The sequence below is a fragment of the Lipotes vexillifer genome, unplaced genomic scaffold (assembly GCF_000442215.2).
Source record: "Lipotes vexillifer unplaced genomic scaffold, Lipotes_vexillifer_v1.1 scaffold459, whole genome shotgun sequence".
Taxonomy (NCBI): Eukaryota; Metazoa; Chordata; class Mammalia; order Artiodactyla; family Lipotidae; genus Lipotes; species Lipotes vexillifer.
The window spans coordinates 1,877,334-1,891,919 of record NW_006769874.1 but is presented as its reverse complement, the minus strand read 5'-3'; the positions used below and the strand labels follow the sequence as shown (position 1 = coordinate 1,891,919).

General features: G+C 56.8%; 1 protein-coding gene across 1 annotated transcript in view; it reads left to right on the top strand.

Annotated features, from left to right (window-relative positions):
* Positions 1-4,543: 4,543 nt before the first annotated feature.
* The window catches only part of FRMD1 (FERM domain containing 1), a 14,716-nt gene continuing 4,673 nt past the window's right edge, over positions 4,544-14,586 (top strand). The window contains exons 1-3 of the mRNA XM_007445937.1: positions 4,544-4,612; positions 8,845-8,935; positions 14,202-14,281. Coding sequence (XP_007445999.1) covers positions 4,544-4,612; positions 8,845-8,935; positions 14,202-14,281 — 240 coding nt within the window. The remainder of the gene's footprint in view (positions 4,613-8,844; positions 8,936-14,201; positions 14,282-14,586) is intronic.

Below are 14,586 nucleotides of genomic sequence, written 5' to 3'. Positions count from 1 at the left end.
CACCTGCTGGAAGGGGCATTTCCAGCAGATAGTTGCACTGCCTTCTGTGCCATCAACTGATGACTTTTTGTGGTTTTCTACTATTTTATAACATGTATTTTAGTAGCTTATTGAGGTAGGATTTACATACTGTAAAATACATTCATTTTCAGTGAACAATTGAGTGAGTTTTGGTAAACATATGACTGTGCAGCCTCCACCGTCTGACTGTGGCACGTCCGCACACCGTGTGCAGGCTCCTCCCCCCCAGGCGTTGCACACCTGCTTCCTATCTCTGTGGATGTTGCCCCTTCTGGACATTTCATGGAATCATGTAAGATGTGTTCTTTGGGTCGGCATGACTGTTTGACGTTTGTCCACCTACCAGTATTCTGCTCCCTTTTAAGGCTGAATGGTTTTCCTGCATTGTTTTGTGACACCGGTTCTTTACGGGCTTATGGTTCAGAAGCTTCAATTCTAGAACATTCTTGGCAGGTCCATCTCATGCTAGAGGATGCTTTCTCTCATCCAGAGAAAAGCAGGCTGCACAGAGAAGGGATCCCGGGGCAGCGGCCCTCAGGAGGGCCCAGTGCAGGGGTGGCCCTCCCCCCAGACCCGGAACCACAGACTCTCAGCATTTGGCCACTTCCCACCTGAGCACCCACCCGGCTCAGAAGACGCAAGTGGTTTTATGTTTTGAATTTTATTTTATTTTTTTAAATACAGCAGGCTCTTATTAGTTATCTGTTTTATACCTATTAGGATATATATGTCATTCCCAATCTCCCAATTCATCCCACCACCTGCTTTCCCCCCTTGGCGTCCATATGTTTGTTCTCTACATCTGTGTCACTTTCTGCCCTGCAAACCGGTTCATCTATACCACTTTTCTAGGTTCCACATATATGAGTTAATATACAATATTTGTTTTTCTCTTTCTGATTTACTTCACTCTGAGTATGACAGTCTCTACATCCATCCACGTCTCTGCAAATGACCCAATTTCGTTCCTTTTTATGGCTGAGTAATATCGCATTGTATTTATGTACCACATCTTCTTTATCCAGTCAACTGACGATGGGCATTTAGGTTGCTTCTATGACCTGGCTATTGTAAATAGTGCTGCAATGAACATTGGGATGCATGTGTCTTTTTGAATTCTGGTTTCCTGTGGGTATATGCCCAGTAGTGGGATTGCTGGATCATATGGTAATTCTATTTTTAGTTTTTTAAGGAACCTCCATACTGTTCTCCATAGTGGCTGTATCAATTTACATTCCCACCAACAGTGTAGGAGGATTCCTTTTTCTCCACACCCTCTCCAGAATTTGCTGTTTGTAGATTTTCTGATGATGCCCATTCTAACTGGTGTGAGGTGATACCTCATTGTAGTTTTGATTTGCATTTCTCTAATAATTAGTGATGTTGAGCAGCTTTTCATGTGCTTCTTGGCCATCTGTATGTCTTCTTTGGAGAAATGTCTATTTAGGTCTTCTGCCCATTTTTGGATTGGGTTGTTTGTTTTTTTAATGTTGAGCTGCATATATTTTGGAGATTAACCCTTTGTCTGTTGATTCGTTAGCAAATATTTTCTCCCATTCTGAGAGTTGTGTTCTCGTCTTGTTTATAGTTTCCTTTGCTGTGCAAAAGCTTTTAAGTTTCATTAGGTCCCATTTGTTTATTTTTGTTTTTATTTCCATTACCCTAGGAGGTGGGTCAAAAAAGATCTTGCTGTGATTTATGTCATACAGTGTTCTGCCTATGTTTTCCTCTAAGAGTTTTATAGTGTCTGGTCTTACATTTAGGTCTCTAATCCATTTTGAGTTTATTTTCACAAAGGGTGTTAGGGAGTGTTCTAATGTCATTCTTTTACATGTAGCTGTCCAGTTTTCCCAGCACCACTTACTGAAGAGACTGTCTTTTCTCCATTGTATATCCTTGACTCCTTTGTCATAGATTAGTTGACCATAGGTGTGTGGGTTTATGCCTCGGCTTTCTATCCTGTTCCACTGATCTATATTTCTGTTTTTGTGCCAGTACCATACTGTCTTGATTACTGTAGCTTTGTAGTATAGTCTGAAGTCAGGGAGCCTGATTCCTCCAGCTCCGTTTTTTTCCCCTCAAGATTGCTTTGGCTCTTCAGGGTCTTTTGTGTCTCCATACAAATTTTAAGATTTTTTTGTTCTAGTTCTGTAAAACATGCCATTGGTAATTTGATAGGGATTGCATTGAATCTGTAGATTGCTTTGGGTAGTACAGTCATTTTCACAGTATTGATTCTTCCAATCCAAGAACATGTTATATCTCTCCATCTGTTTGTGTCATCTTTGATTTCTTTCATCAGCATCTTATAGTTTTCTGAGTATAGGTCTTTTACTTCCTTAGGTAGGTTTATTCCTAGATATTATATTCTTTTTGTTGCAGTGGTGACTGGGAGTGTTTCCTTAATTTCTCTTTCTGATCTTTCATTGTTAGTGTATAGGAATGCAAGAGATTTCTGTGCATTAATTTTGTATCCTGCAACTTTACCAAATACATTGATTAGCTCTAGTAGTTTTCTGGTGGCATCTTTAGGACTTTCTATGTATAGTATCATGTCATCTGCAAACAGTGACAGTTTTACTTCTTTTTTTCCAATTTGTATTCCTTTTATTTATTTTTCTTTTCCGATTGCCATGGGTAGGACTTCCAAAACTATGTTGAATAAGAGTGGTGAGAGTGGACAACCTTGTCTTGCTCCTGATCTTAAAGGAAATGCTTTCAGTTTTTCACCATTGAGAAGGGTGTTTGCTGAAGACACGAGTGTTTGAAGTGTGTTTATCTCACTCCCACCTTCCTGAGAAGCCAGAGGACAGGGGTCCCTGGCTGGTGGGAGGGGGCCCCGGGGCACCTGGTGCAGACCCTCTGCAGCCTCTCCTGGAAGTGCACCCACTGCCCTGATACCTGATACATGATGCAAGGTGGAACATTTATCAACAAGAAGCAGCCTTTCTTTTCCTTTTCATCACTGGTGGTGTTTGCCAACTGTCACCTACGACACGGCCAGCACCAAACAGGCAAGTGAGGCACTGTCACCCAGTGCTGGTCAGAGGAGCACACCTGGGGCAGAGCATCTCAGCTGTGGATCATTGAATGCCCAGCAGGGGCTGACATCTGTCCCTGACACCTTCCTCGGGAGAAGCCCCACTTCCGTGTCCCTCTGTCCACCACCTCGGGGTTCCTCTGTGTGTGTGTGTGTGTGTGTGTGTGTGTGTGGTGTGTGTATGTATGTGTGTGCCCACGCGTTGTGCAGCTGCCCGGTCACCTCACGTCCTCCCTGTTGGCTCCTTATAGCAGGAGCGCCAGGGACCTGTCGTCAGTGGGTCACAGGACATCTCGGCCAGTGAATCGAGCAACCAGGGTGCACGTGCAGGGGATCACGGGATACAGCATCTGTTTTCAGGCTCTTTGGCCATTTTAAAAATCATTAAATTGCCGGTAAAAAGGACACACGCATCTCAGAAGAGAATAATTTTGCATTCACCCTGGAGAGAAAAAGATAGGGTGGCAGCCTCTTCAGATTCACGTGTGACCCGTACAGCTGGGCGGGAATCACAGGCAGATAGAGCCGGCAAGACGTTTCCTTCTCTCCATTGTGTTCCCCACCTTCCAGCCCCATAGGGCCAGACGTAGGGATAGCGGGAAACGAATTCCTTAGGACCTGCCCAGCTGCCCCTCGAGGAGCTTCCTGTGTTTGTCAAATAAAAGCCTCTTGGAGTCCCTCTCAAAGAGGGACAGCTCGGGACCCTTCCAGGCTCACCCCATAACGGAAACACGGGGGTGCCAGCCAGCCTGTGGGAGCAGAAATCGCATTCAGGGGGCTACAGGGGCCCTGCCCTTTAGCACTGCTCTTCCCCGTGGGTCAGAGCTCACGAGCTCAGCAGTTCACCGGCTCAGGGCCCAGCAGGAGGCTGTGACCTCGGCCCGAAGGGCTCAGAGCGGGCCTTCAGGGAGACCTTGTTTTGGGACCAGTGTCTGCTACCTCAGGATTCATTTCCAGACACGAGCAGCAGGGGCTGCAGTGGGGACCCGGGCGTGCTTAGTGCTCACAGCGCCCCTCCAGCTCCTCCAGTGCCCGCCACGGCAGCCCTGGGTCTGGGGTCTGTGCCACGGGCCTCGGGTGGCCCTACTCTCGGTCCCTGAAAAGGAGAAGGTGGTACATGGGGGAGTTGGCTTAGCTGCAGCCGGGCGGTGCCAGCCTGGCGCGTTGTTTATTTGCATTCCAATCAACCTGCACGTAGCCGGCTATTTATGACCCTGGACCTTGGCCTGGCTCCACTGCGGGCAGTTTCCCAGCCAGGAGCTCAGCAAGGTTCCTGTCCCCAGGGAGCCCGGAGCTGGGTGAGTCTGGGGGCGCAGGGCCGCACCTGTGTCCGGCCGGTGGAAGACGGCCCATGCGTGGTGACATGCGGTCCTGTGCCTCCGGTGCCGCACCCCTGACGAGCTCTCTCCCGCAGGGCGGATGGAGGGCTCCTGGTCCTGAGACCCCATGTGCAGCTGGCGGAAGTGGCCCTGGGACGGCGAGATGCCCTCGGAGCGCAGGGACGTCCTGGTGCTACTCCCCACGCGGGAACGGCTGCGGCTGGCCGTGGGGGTGAGCGCGGAGGAAGGCCAGGTGGGCGACAGCTGGGGACAGCAGGGGCCACGGGGTGAGCCAGGCCATGCGTGAGGGGTGGCCATGGGGGTGAGCTTGGGAGAGGGCCGGGTGGGCGACAGCAGGGAACAGCAGGGGCCATGGGGTGAGCCAGGCCATGCGTGAGGGGTGGCCGTGGGGGTGAGCGCGGGGGAGGGCCGGGTGGGCGACAGCAGGGGACAGCAGGGGCCATGGGGTAAGCCAGGCCATGTGTGAGGGGTGGCCGTGAGGACCACATGGGGCCAGTGTGCCGGCGGGCCTGCCCCCTGGGACCACACTGTGTTCTAATCACACCACTGCCCCCCAGCTTAGAGAAACGGACGCTGGCTCTGGCCACCTTTACACCGTGTGTGTCCCTCTCGGTCTGTAGCCCCCAGCGGTGGCCCAGGCCAGACACAGTCCGCAGCGTCCGGCGCCTGCGTGGGCTGATTTTGTTCCAAGGGGCCCATCCCTTCTGGAGCCTCTTCCCGTGACCCGGGCGGGGGTGGATCTGAGGGCAGCTGCGTCCTCGGCCTGGAATAAACACTAAAGCTGCTGAGGGAACCAGATTCAGACCTGGCAGATGGGAGTCAGGCCGCCCACACCTTGTCTGCAGGTGACCGTGAGGTCCTGCCTGGAGGGGCGAGGCCGCGGGTCTGTCCTCCCAAGAAGGTGGCTCCTGCCTTCCCTGGGAAAGGCAGCCCCTAAGCGCTGGGCTGGGGGACAGCAGAGCAGGGGTTCGCTCGACAGTGTCCGTGAGAGACCCTGCTTGGCCTCTACCTGATGGCCACGTGACTCAGGTTGTCCTTTCAGGGGAGATGTGAATTGTGGCTTAGGCGTCCAGGATTCACTCCACACGCAGCATGACACCCAGGCGCAGGTACAGGATGGAGGCTCTCTTTAGGAAGCATGTGACTCCTGCAAACTCCCACCAGACAATGCAGCTGTTTGAAGCCAGAGCCATTAGCTAAGAAGCCTCATCACCGAGGTGGCGTGAATGCCACTTCGTCTGTGAGGACCCCTGGGGACGAAGCTCGCCTTTACCTCCTTCCCCAGGCCCCCGGCCACCCCAGGGACAGCGGCTGCCACGCAGATGTCTTCAGGGCGACCTGTGTCAGCCAGCACTGGGTGCCCCGCAGGCCCGGCCCCGCCTGCCCCACCCTCCCTGTGAAGGAGCGCCCAGCACGAGAGAGGGGCTGCGCGCTGGCCCCGCACAGGGACTCCCGGCCCCGCAGAGACCCTCCCCAATGGGACCTCCCGGGGAACGGGGGTACAGTGAGCCGGGGAGGGGAGCCCCCATCTCTGTACAGCAGCTGTAGGGGTGCGTGGGGCCTGGCCTGAGCACAAACACCCGCGGGGACACACCGGACAAGCCGGCCGTGCTGTGGGCCCGCTGCTGTGCCCCGCGGCAGCTCAGAGCCTGCACCGCGGGCTGCCTGCGCCCCAGCTCTGGACCTCGGGACACGGGGCATCTAGTGGGTCAGTGCAGGGCCAGGTCACTTCCAGCTGGGATTTTGACGTCTTTCCAGCTCATTCCAGTTGCCCGAGAGAAAATGAAGTGGCCTGAGTCCTCCGGTGCCAGGCGGTCTCTGGAGCTCAGTTGCAGTGGCCCTTCCAGGCGTGTCTGAGCTGAGGTTGAGGCCTCTCTTCCCCATCCCGGCCCGGAGCAGCCCCTCCTGCGCTAACCGGTGCCCCCGCGTGTCCAGCTCTGCCCCGTCCCTTAGCCCTCTCCACGCGCAGCCGGGGCCCTGCCCCCCGTTGGTCTGATCTCACAGATGGGAAACTGAGGCCCAGGGTTGGCGAGCACTTGGTGCCGAGTTGGGGCTGCAGCCCAGGTCGCCTGGTTCCAGAGCCCGTCTGCTTCTCGCTGCAGGTGTAGTGCTCTGCCCGCAGGGGAGCAGAGCCAGGGCGGCGGGGGGCAGTTGCTCTGGAGCCCCAGTCCCCGTGTTGGCGGCGCGCAGGGGAGGGGTCAGCCCTCCCATTTGGCCCGTGAAGGGTGTGTTACTGATGGGCGTTGCTGACTGTGAGAAATAAGTTCCTGTTTCTGCATCTCCTTTCTGGGAACATAGGGTGCAGGGTGCGAGGGGGACGGAGAACTCGGGAAGCTAACGTCCACGTGGAAGTGTCTATCTCGTGTTCAGCCATCGCAGGCACTCGGGCTGTCTAGGGCCCAATCAGAGGAAGATGGAATCTCTGTGTCTGTCTTTCCTTCCTACTCTCACCTTGTCTGCCTGTCTTAGTTGAGTTGAGAGACAATGGAAAGCACCTAGAAAGCTGGCCTGCCCCTGGGGAAGGGGGGTAACCTCATTGAAGGATAACTGTGGTTTATGAAAACGCAGCACTTGGAGTGGGAGGGGTCTAGAGAAGAGAGCTGGTCCCTGCGGGGCTGGTTTGGGGCTGCCTTTGGGAGGGGGCGGAAGGGGTCTGAGATGCCCCATGGCTCCCGGGAATGTGTTGCCTGAGTCCTGGGAATTTCTCCTCTGCTCAGGGACACACTTCTGTACTGAAGTCAAGGCCCCCAAGCCTCGGTGTCCCCATCCAGTGATGAGAGGCTGGAGCTGATCGATGGGCTTTCCGGGGGTTCGCTGTGTCCTTAGAGGTGCCTTATGCCATGGGTGCTCTCCATTGGGCGGGTGCAGCAAGGGGACCTGGGGCGTGGGGGGGAGGGGAGGTCCTGGGGCATTGGCCCTGCCCTATGTGAGCCTGGTTCCTCGGTGAAATTCACGGGAAGGTCTTCCTGAAGGACTGTGCAGCCAGAGCAGAGCTGAACCCTCTAGATGGAGACGTGGATCTTGGCTGTGATGGGGCCCACGGACCCAGCCTCCAGTGCCTGTGGTCTCGCCCTCCTGGCCCTTGGAGCCAGCGGAGGCAAGTTACTTCCAGGGTGTGTGCACTGGGCTAGCAGCGAGGGAGGACCCCGTATTTAACTGTACCGCGTGCGTCTTCACACCAAGCATTAGGAAGCCATGGGCTGGGAAAAGCCTTGCTGCGAATATGCGTCACCATCATCGTGGGCGGAGGGATTGCCCCTCACCAGATCAGATGGACGATGACAAGGCCGGCCTCCCGGGCACTGACCACTAAGAAGTGGGACTCCCCGAGTCACAGGAGCTCCACCCGGCCCCGGGAAGCCTGCAACCAGCGTCCTCAGGCTACCCGGGCCGTCGCACTCCAGCCCCTCAGCTGCCCCCGGTAAATGGGTCTCCATTCGGTGAACCCGAGCCTCCACCAGCCGGCCTCACACACATGGACACGGGCCCCAGACGGCAACGTAGGTCTGTGGGGACCAATCACCAGCCCAGGGAGCACAGAGGACAGAGGACCAGACCCACCAGGGAGATGTGTCGGCCACGGGATAAAGGACCCTGTGTGCCCAACAAATCAACGGCCTGGGAAAGGTCCCAGGATGGGGCCTTCCTTGAGTCTGGATTCAAATCAACAAAGCATGAAAACGCTGACATTTGTGAGACCACCGGAAATTTGAACGTGTGGGATGTGGCTGATATAAAGATGTTGTTAACTTGTTAGGTGTAATGAAGCATTTGTGGGTAATGGAAAGCCAACCGGCTAATAGTTGTGTTGAGGGCGAGAGCCCGCCCTTCCGTGTACCCACACCGACGGAAGAGAGACCTCACTTGTGCAGGCGTGGACGCACACCCAGCACTGGGGCTGCGTGGGAGCGGGGAGGGGCGGGGAGGTGATGGCACTGGGGCTCGGCCTGGGCCCTGAAGCCCAGCAGGAGGTCCCTGTGGGGCAGGACGGCTGCTGTGGCAGAAGTGGGGCGTGGAGAGACATGGGCCTCCCTTGCAGCACACGCCCCTTTCAGGGGTGCCCAGACGCCAGGCCCGCTTTCAGGAGTCGCCTAGCAATGCTGGCTTAGGGTGAGGAGAGAGCCCAGTGGGGTTCCTGGGGGCACGGAGCCTTGGAGGGAGCAGCCCTTGGAGGGAGCAGCCTCCTGTCCTGGGGATGGGCACGCCGCCCCCGCCCTCGTGAGGGTCCCACCCTCTCACAGGCGGCCTGCTGTGTTGGGGGGGCTTCTAGCCGTCAGCCTGGAGAGTGACCAGGGACCCCAAGCCCTGACCCTGCTGAGCGGGAAGCCCGCTGAGCCAGACCCCCTGCCCACCAGCCCAGCTCAGTGGACCCTCCTCTGGACTCCCTCCTCTTCCTGGGGTCGCCCTGCTCGGCGCCCTGAGCACCTCCCATCTCTATCGCAGGTGCAGGCCGCCGGGCACGAGCTCTTTCAGCAGGTGTGCGACCTGGCCGGCATCAGAGAAGCCCACTTCTTTGGCCTCAGTGTGATAAGAAGTAAGCAAGCGTTGCCCGACGACCCTGGGCCCCCCGGGCCCCTCTCAGGGCAGGGAGGGCGGGTGCTTGGGGCTGAGTCTGAAGGAGACCCCAGGCCTCTGCCTGCTGCTGCCTGGTGCCCACGTGTTCCAAGGGCACCAGGGTGTCTGGGCGATTCCCCCTCGCTGCACCGGAGCACAGGCGCGTGCACTCATGTTCACACATGCAGATATTTACATACTTACACATTCACACACATGCACACTCAGGCACACACATACATGTTCAAGTATTCACGTGCACACAAAGTACACAAACACACATAACCACACTCATGCACACTGTCTCACATATTTACATACTTAACACATTCACACGTGTGCACTTACATACACACGTGCTGGCACACTCATACCCTCACATACTTATTCACACTTATAGGCACACACTCACACGTATTTACGTGCTCTCACATGGGTGCACACATGCACACACACACATATACACTTGTACACTCCCCTCCTCTGGAGAGAAAAGGTGAGCAGGCTGGAAGCTTGCTTTCTGGAAGCCCTGGGCCCTGCTCGTGTGCAGGGCCCAGTTCAGAGCCGTGGGTCAGATGGAGCCTCCGTAGACCCCTGGTGTGAGGAGGGTCAGTGCTGGCAGACAAGGTGGGGCGGCCGCCTTGTTCCCCCGTCCCAGGCTCCCTCCAGGCCCCCGGGCTGAGTGGGCGAGCACAGGGAAGAGCAGGGGAGCTTGACCCTCCGCCTGGATCCCCCAGCCTGTGTACCCCAGGCAGGCGTCCAGGTGGGGGCCAAGCGAGATGGGCAGCCCCCTTGGGGGCATGGGCTCTGAGGACCCGGCCTCTCCCTCGGCTGTCCGTGCAGCATGTCCTGCAGACTCGTGAGCATTTCTCCGAGGGAAATAATCCCACGGTGGCCCCCGCGCGATGACCCAGGCCTCCGTCCCACGTGGGCTCCCTCGGCCCCAGCCGCAGAGAAGATTCCGTGCTTGGGCCGCCTGACCTCTCCGGGCCCCGAGCACAGCGGTGGAGGCTCCGGGCTTGTCACTGGTGCATCGCCTGTCCCCGCCAGGCTCTCTTTGGAGCTTGTAATTTCGTCTCAGCGTGGCTGAGAGCCGAGCCCTGGGACTTCTGGTGGCCGAGTGCCTAGGGGCTCGGGGGGCGGCGCGGGCGTGGACCAAGCAGGGAGGAGGAGGATGAGGTGGGGTCACAGGTCAAGGTCCACATGGGAATTCCTGCCCTTAGACCTGGAAGTGCGCCCCCTGGCGTGGACTTGGGGTGTCCCCTGTGGGACCCCCAGGCTGGCCCGGGGGAGGTGGTAGAGCTCAGGACAACCGCCTTTTCTCCTGTCTGTCAGGAAATCGCTCCCCACTTCCGGGCCCCGGACAGAATCGGGGACATCGGTAAGATGGCGCTGTAGGCAGGGGGCCCGGCACCCAGCATGGGGTTCACGTCCTGGAGTAGCCCCTTTGGGTTAAATTTTAATATTAGTGGACTTTTCCCGGTTTGCAGGGAAAACTCAGTTAATGGGTAGCTTTGCCCCAGTTTACACTTCCGTCCAGAATCGCCGTCTTAGCCGTTGGCCGCCGCCGCCTTGTGCCTGGCCCTCGCAGACAACCAATCAGGACGCGAGCGTTTCTAAGAAGCTTGGTTTGTTTGGGGGAAGAGAGGGTTGCCAGTGCCCATTCCTCAACAAGTCTGTCATCTTGTTCTAGAAGTTTCTCGCTTCATGGAAATGAAGTCCCCATCGTTCCAGAGAGGGTCCTGGCGGGCCCAGTGGAGGCTGAGCAGGGGGCTGGGATAGGTGGCGGGACCCGCTCACTTCGCGGCACAGGCCTCGTGGCGTAGGACCGGGCACACGCGGGCGGTAAAGCAGAGAGAGGGCACGCACACACGTGGTGACTTCATGCGGGGACTTGTTGAGACCCGGAGCCCTGGGGGGATGGGGGTCGCAGGCTCTGCGGGGGACCCTACCCCCAGGACGCGGTGGTTGGGTTCAATGGTACCCTCCTCCTCCTGAGCTTTGTCACTTGGGAGCCTGGGCCTCTGGAGCATCTGGAGGTGGCTTAGCTGAGGGCGTGTGCCACTCTGGTCCAGGACAGCCGCCAGCCCTTGGGTCCCCCCGCCAGGGCTTGAGGTGCAGTGCTGCCACCACCTGACCCTCCGAGGCCCCACTGGGGTCTGGGTGTGGGACGTGCAGGTGGGCTCAGACTCAGTGGGTGGGCACGTTGGGGGCTCCAGACGCTGAGTGAGGATGGACCTGAAGCCCAGCCACCGGCAGTAAAAGAATAGAGGGACGTCGGGGGAGGGGTGGCAGGCTGGCCACCGGAGCAAGGAGGTCTCAGAGGAAGAAGCAGGGGGGCCAGTGGGGTTCACAGGCCCACCCCAGTGCCCCTCTGCCCAGGACAGAGGGACGCGCAACCAGCCCCCCGTCCTGCAGGTAGCCCTGCAGGAGAGAGGAGAGACACAATGCTCATTTTATGGAAAAAGTATTTTGAGAATTTTCAGACATCCATGAAAGTAGAGAAAGCAGCATGCAGCAATTGCCAACCTTTTGCCAAACCTGCTCCATTGAACCCTGAATGTTTTGCTGATTATTTAAAATAAATCCCAGTCTTCATGATATTCCATCCCTAAATACTCTTTATATATCTCTTGAAAGAGAATATTTTCTTAAATAGCCACAATGCCATTTGTACACCCAACAGAATTAACAATTTCTTGATATTATTTTATTATTATTATTATTTTATTTATTTTTTTTTGCGGTACGCGGGGCTCTCACTGCTGTGGCCTCTCCCATCGCGGCGCACAGGCTCCGGACGCGCAGGCTCAGCGGACATGGCCCACGGGCCCAGCCGCTCCGCGGCATGTGGGATCCTCCCAGACCGGGGCACGAACCCGTGTCCCCCGCATCGGCAGGCGGGCTCTCAACCGCTGTGCCACCAGGGAAGCCCCTCTTGATATTATTTAATATTCGCTTGATATTTAAATTTCCTAGTTGTTTCGGAAATGTCTTTTTATAGCTGTTTTGTAAGAATAAGGACCCAAATAGCGTCCCCGCGTCATGTTTTGTCACCTGGTCCCTAAACCTCTTAGGATCAGAACCAGCCTCTGTGCAGCCTGCTCGGCCTCAGGTAGCAGAGGCCTCAGACCAGGCGGCATAAACGACAGAAACCTGCTTTCTCGCAGTCTGGAGGCTAGAGGTCTGAGATCCCAGGGTCAGTGGGGCCGTTCCTCCTGGGGCCTCTCTCCTCGGCGTGTACTTGGCCGTCTTCTCCCGTTGAACTCACGTGGCCGTCCCTCTGTGCAGATCTGTGTCTGAGCTCCTCTTGTTATGTGGACCCCAGTCCCGCCGGATCAGGATCCACCTTAATGACCTCATTTTAACTTAATCACTTCTTAGAAGGCCCAGCTCTAAATACAGTCACGTTGTGAGGCCCTGGGGGTTTGGGCTCCAACATAAGAATCTGGGGACACATGCGGCTCCTGACACCCCTCCCCATTTTCATGCCAGTGGCTCGTTGAGGCCAGTGCGTCCACTGTCCCACTGGCAGCCCCACACTCTAGGATCCCGTTTCCTCCCAACATCACCTAAATTGGCTCTCACCCTACACTTCCCTGTCCCGGAAGTTGGCTGGACCGACCAGTCACTCTACTCAGCCTTCTGGGTGGGACAGCATCACACGTACCGCAGGGCTGGCCCTGGGCGTGCCCGTCACCGGACGCCACGTCTGGGCCCTACTTCTAGTGGTGCGAGATTGGCCCGTGGGTTCAGGTGGGCAGTGCTGGAAGCCCACGTCCAGCGGGTGGGCTGCAGCTGGGGAGCTAGTGGGCGACTTTGAGAAACAACACATTCGATGCATTTCTAGCGCCTTTGTCGTCTAGGTTAGCGACGCTGTCGGGACTTTTCTTCTAGAGCTTGAACTTAAGCTGAAGGTGGTTTGTTTCTTTCTATTCTTTATCGTGAACTTGCGGGGGCAGCTTGGAAGGAGCAGGAAGGTGATTTAGATAATCACATGCGAAAAAGGGCGCTTGCAGCCCTTGCAAGGCAGGCTTGGCTTTTCACTCCTGTTCCCACATGTGGGCTCCTTAGACAAAACCCCGATCCTTTAACGGTGCCGCCAAGGTCAGACGGCACGCGATGGCTAAGCCTGTGGGCTCCGACCACCCTGGGGGAGCCTCCCGGCCACAGAGGATGGTCTAGATAAATGAAAAGCAATGCTTGCTCAGAGCAGAGGTGGGCACACTTCCTGTACAGGGCCAGATAGTGAGTGTCTCTGGCTTTGGGGCACAAAAGTGGCTACAGACGTTATGTAGCAGAGGAGCCTGGCTGTGCTCTGCTTGGCCCAGGGCCCTCCTTTGCTGACCCCGGGCTTCAAGGGTCCTTGGCCTGGCGGTGGGGAGGGGGTTACCCTAGGACCCCTACCAGGGTTTTATTAGCCGTGTGACTGGCGTGTTTCCGAGCGTCTGCAAGGCCCAGTTTCCTCCTCTGCAAAGTGAGCAGAGATAACAGTCGAGGTGTTGAGGACGTGAGGATGCGGGGTTTGGCTCAGGGTCCCAAGCCCAGAGCCTGCACACGGCAGGCTCACCCCTCCTGAGGCGGGGGCTGCTGAGTGGTGTGGCGGGCCCCGCGGCACCGCCCTGTCTATACCCTCGAAGGCTGCCTCGTGGAGCTGGGAGGGGTCAGGCTGTCCTGCTGTCCTCAGAGAGGGGCCTGCAGGTGGCACAGTCGAGGCCCTGAGAGTCACCGGTTCTGGAGCTGAGCCTGACAGTAACGGAGGGAGGCCGGCCCGCCCCACGCTCCTCTCTAGGATAATCTTTTTTCTCCAGCTTACAAAGGAAACACGTGGTCGTAATAATCCAAAAACACAGAGCGTAGAATTTGGAAAGAAGTGTCCCCCATGACCATTCCCAGCGTGACCACGTTAATGTGGTTGTTGACTTGAAGTTGGGGAGCTTAGTCCCAGGTTTACAGGCCTTTCCAGTTTCGAAGGACTCGGTCTGCAGCTGGGAGAGGGGCTGTTGGGAGGAAGACCCTTCCGGATGGTCACACTCCCGGCAAGGACCAGCTCCAGTGCCATCGCGACGTCAGTGTCTAGGTTTCAGTATCTAAAGATTCCTCACTTTGGAAAACCACCCGGTAAAGCCTGGATGTCAGGAGACACGCTCCTTCAGCCTGCCACCACGAGGAGGCCACCACGTGTGACTGGTCGCGCATGGGCCCCTCCCAGCACGCTCTGCTCCAGGCCCTGCTTCTCTCCGTAGACAGCGAGCATGTCTTCATGGATTTGGAGCAGAAACTCAGCAAATACTTCTCAAAGGACTGGAAGCAAGAACGGCATAGAGTGAGCTAAACTGCCAGGCGCGGGAGGGCAGGGTGGAGGGGCCCGGGAGGCCCAGCTGCTGGCCCCCAGGCGGGTCCACCCCCCGCCCCAGGTCCCAGTGCGGAGTCTGCTGGGTGCAGGGAAGCCAGCCACGTGGGTGCAGGTGCATGCCCTTGATTGTTCTGGACATTTGCTCAGCTTTTCCTTTTAACAAAGTGGCATAAAATCATGGACTGCCCCGCAGTAGACCTGAGCTGTGACCTCGGGCTGGGTCTGAAGCGATGGAGGTGATGGCTCCCTCCTGAGCACCAGCGGGGGGGGGGGGG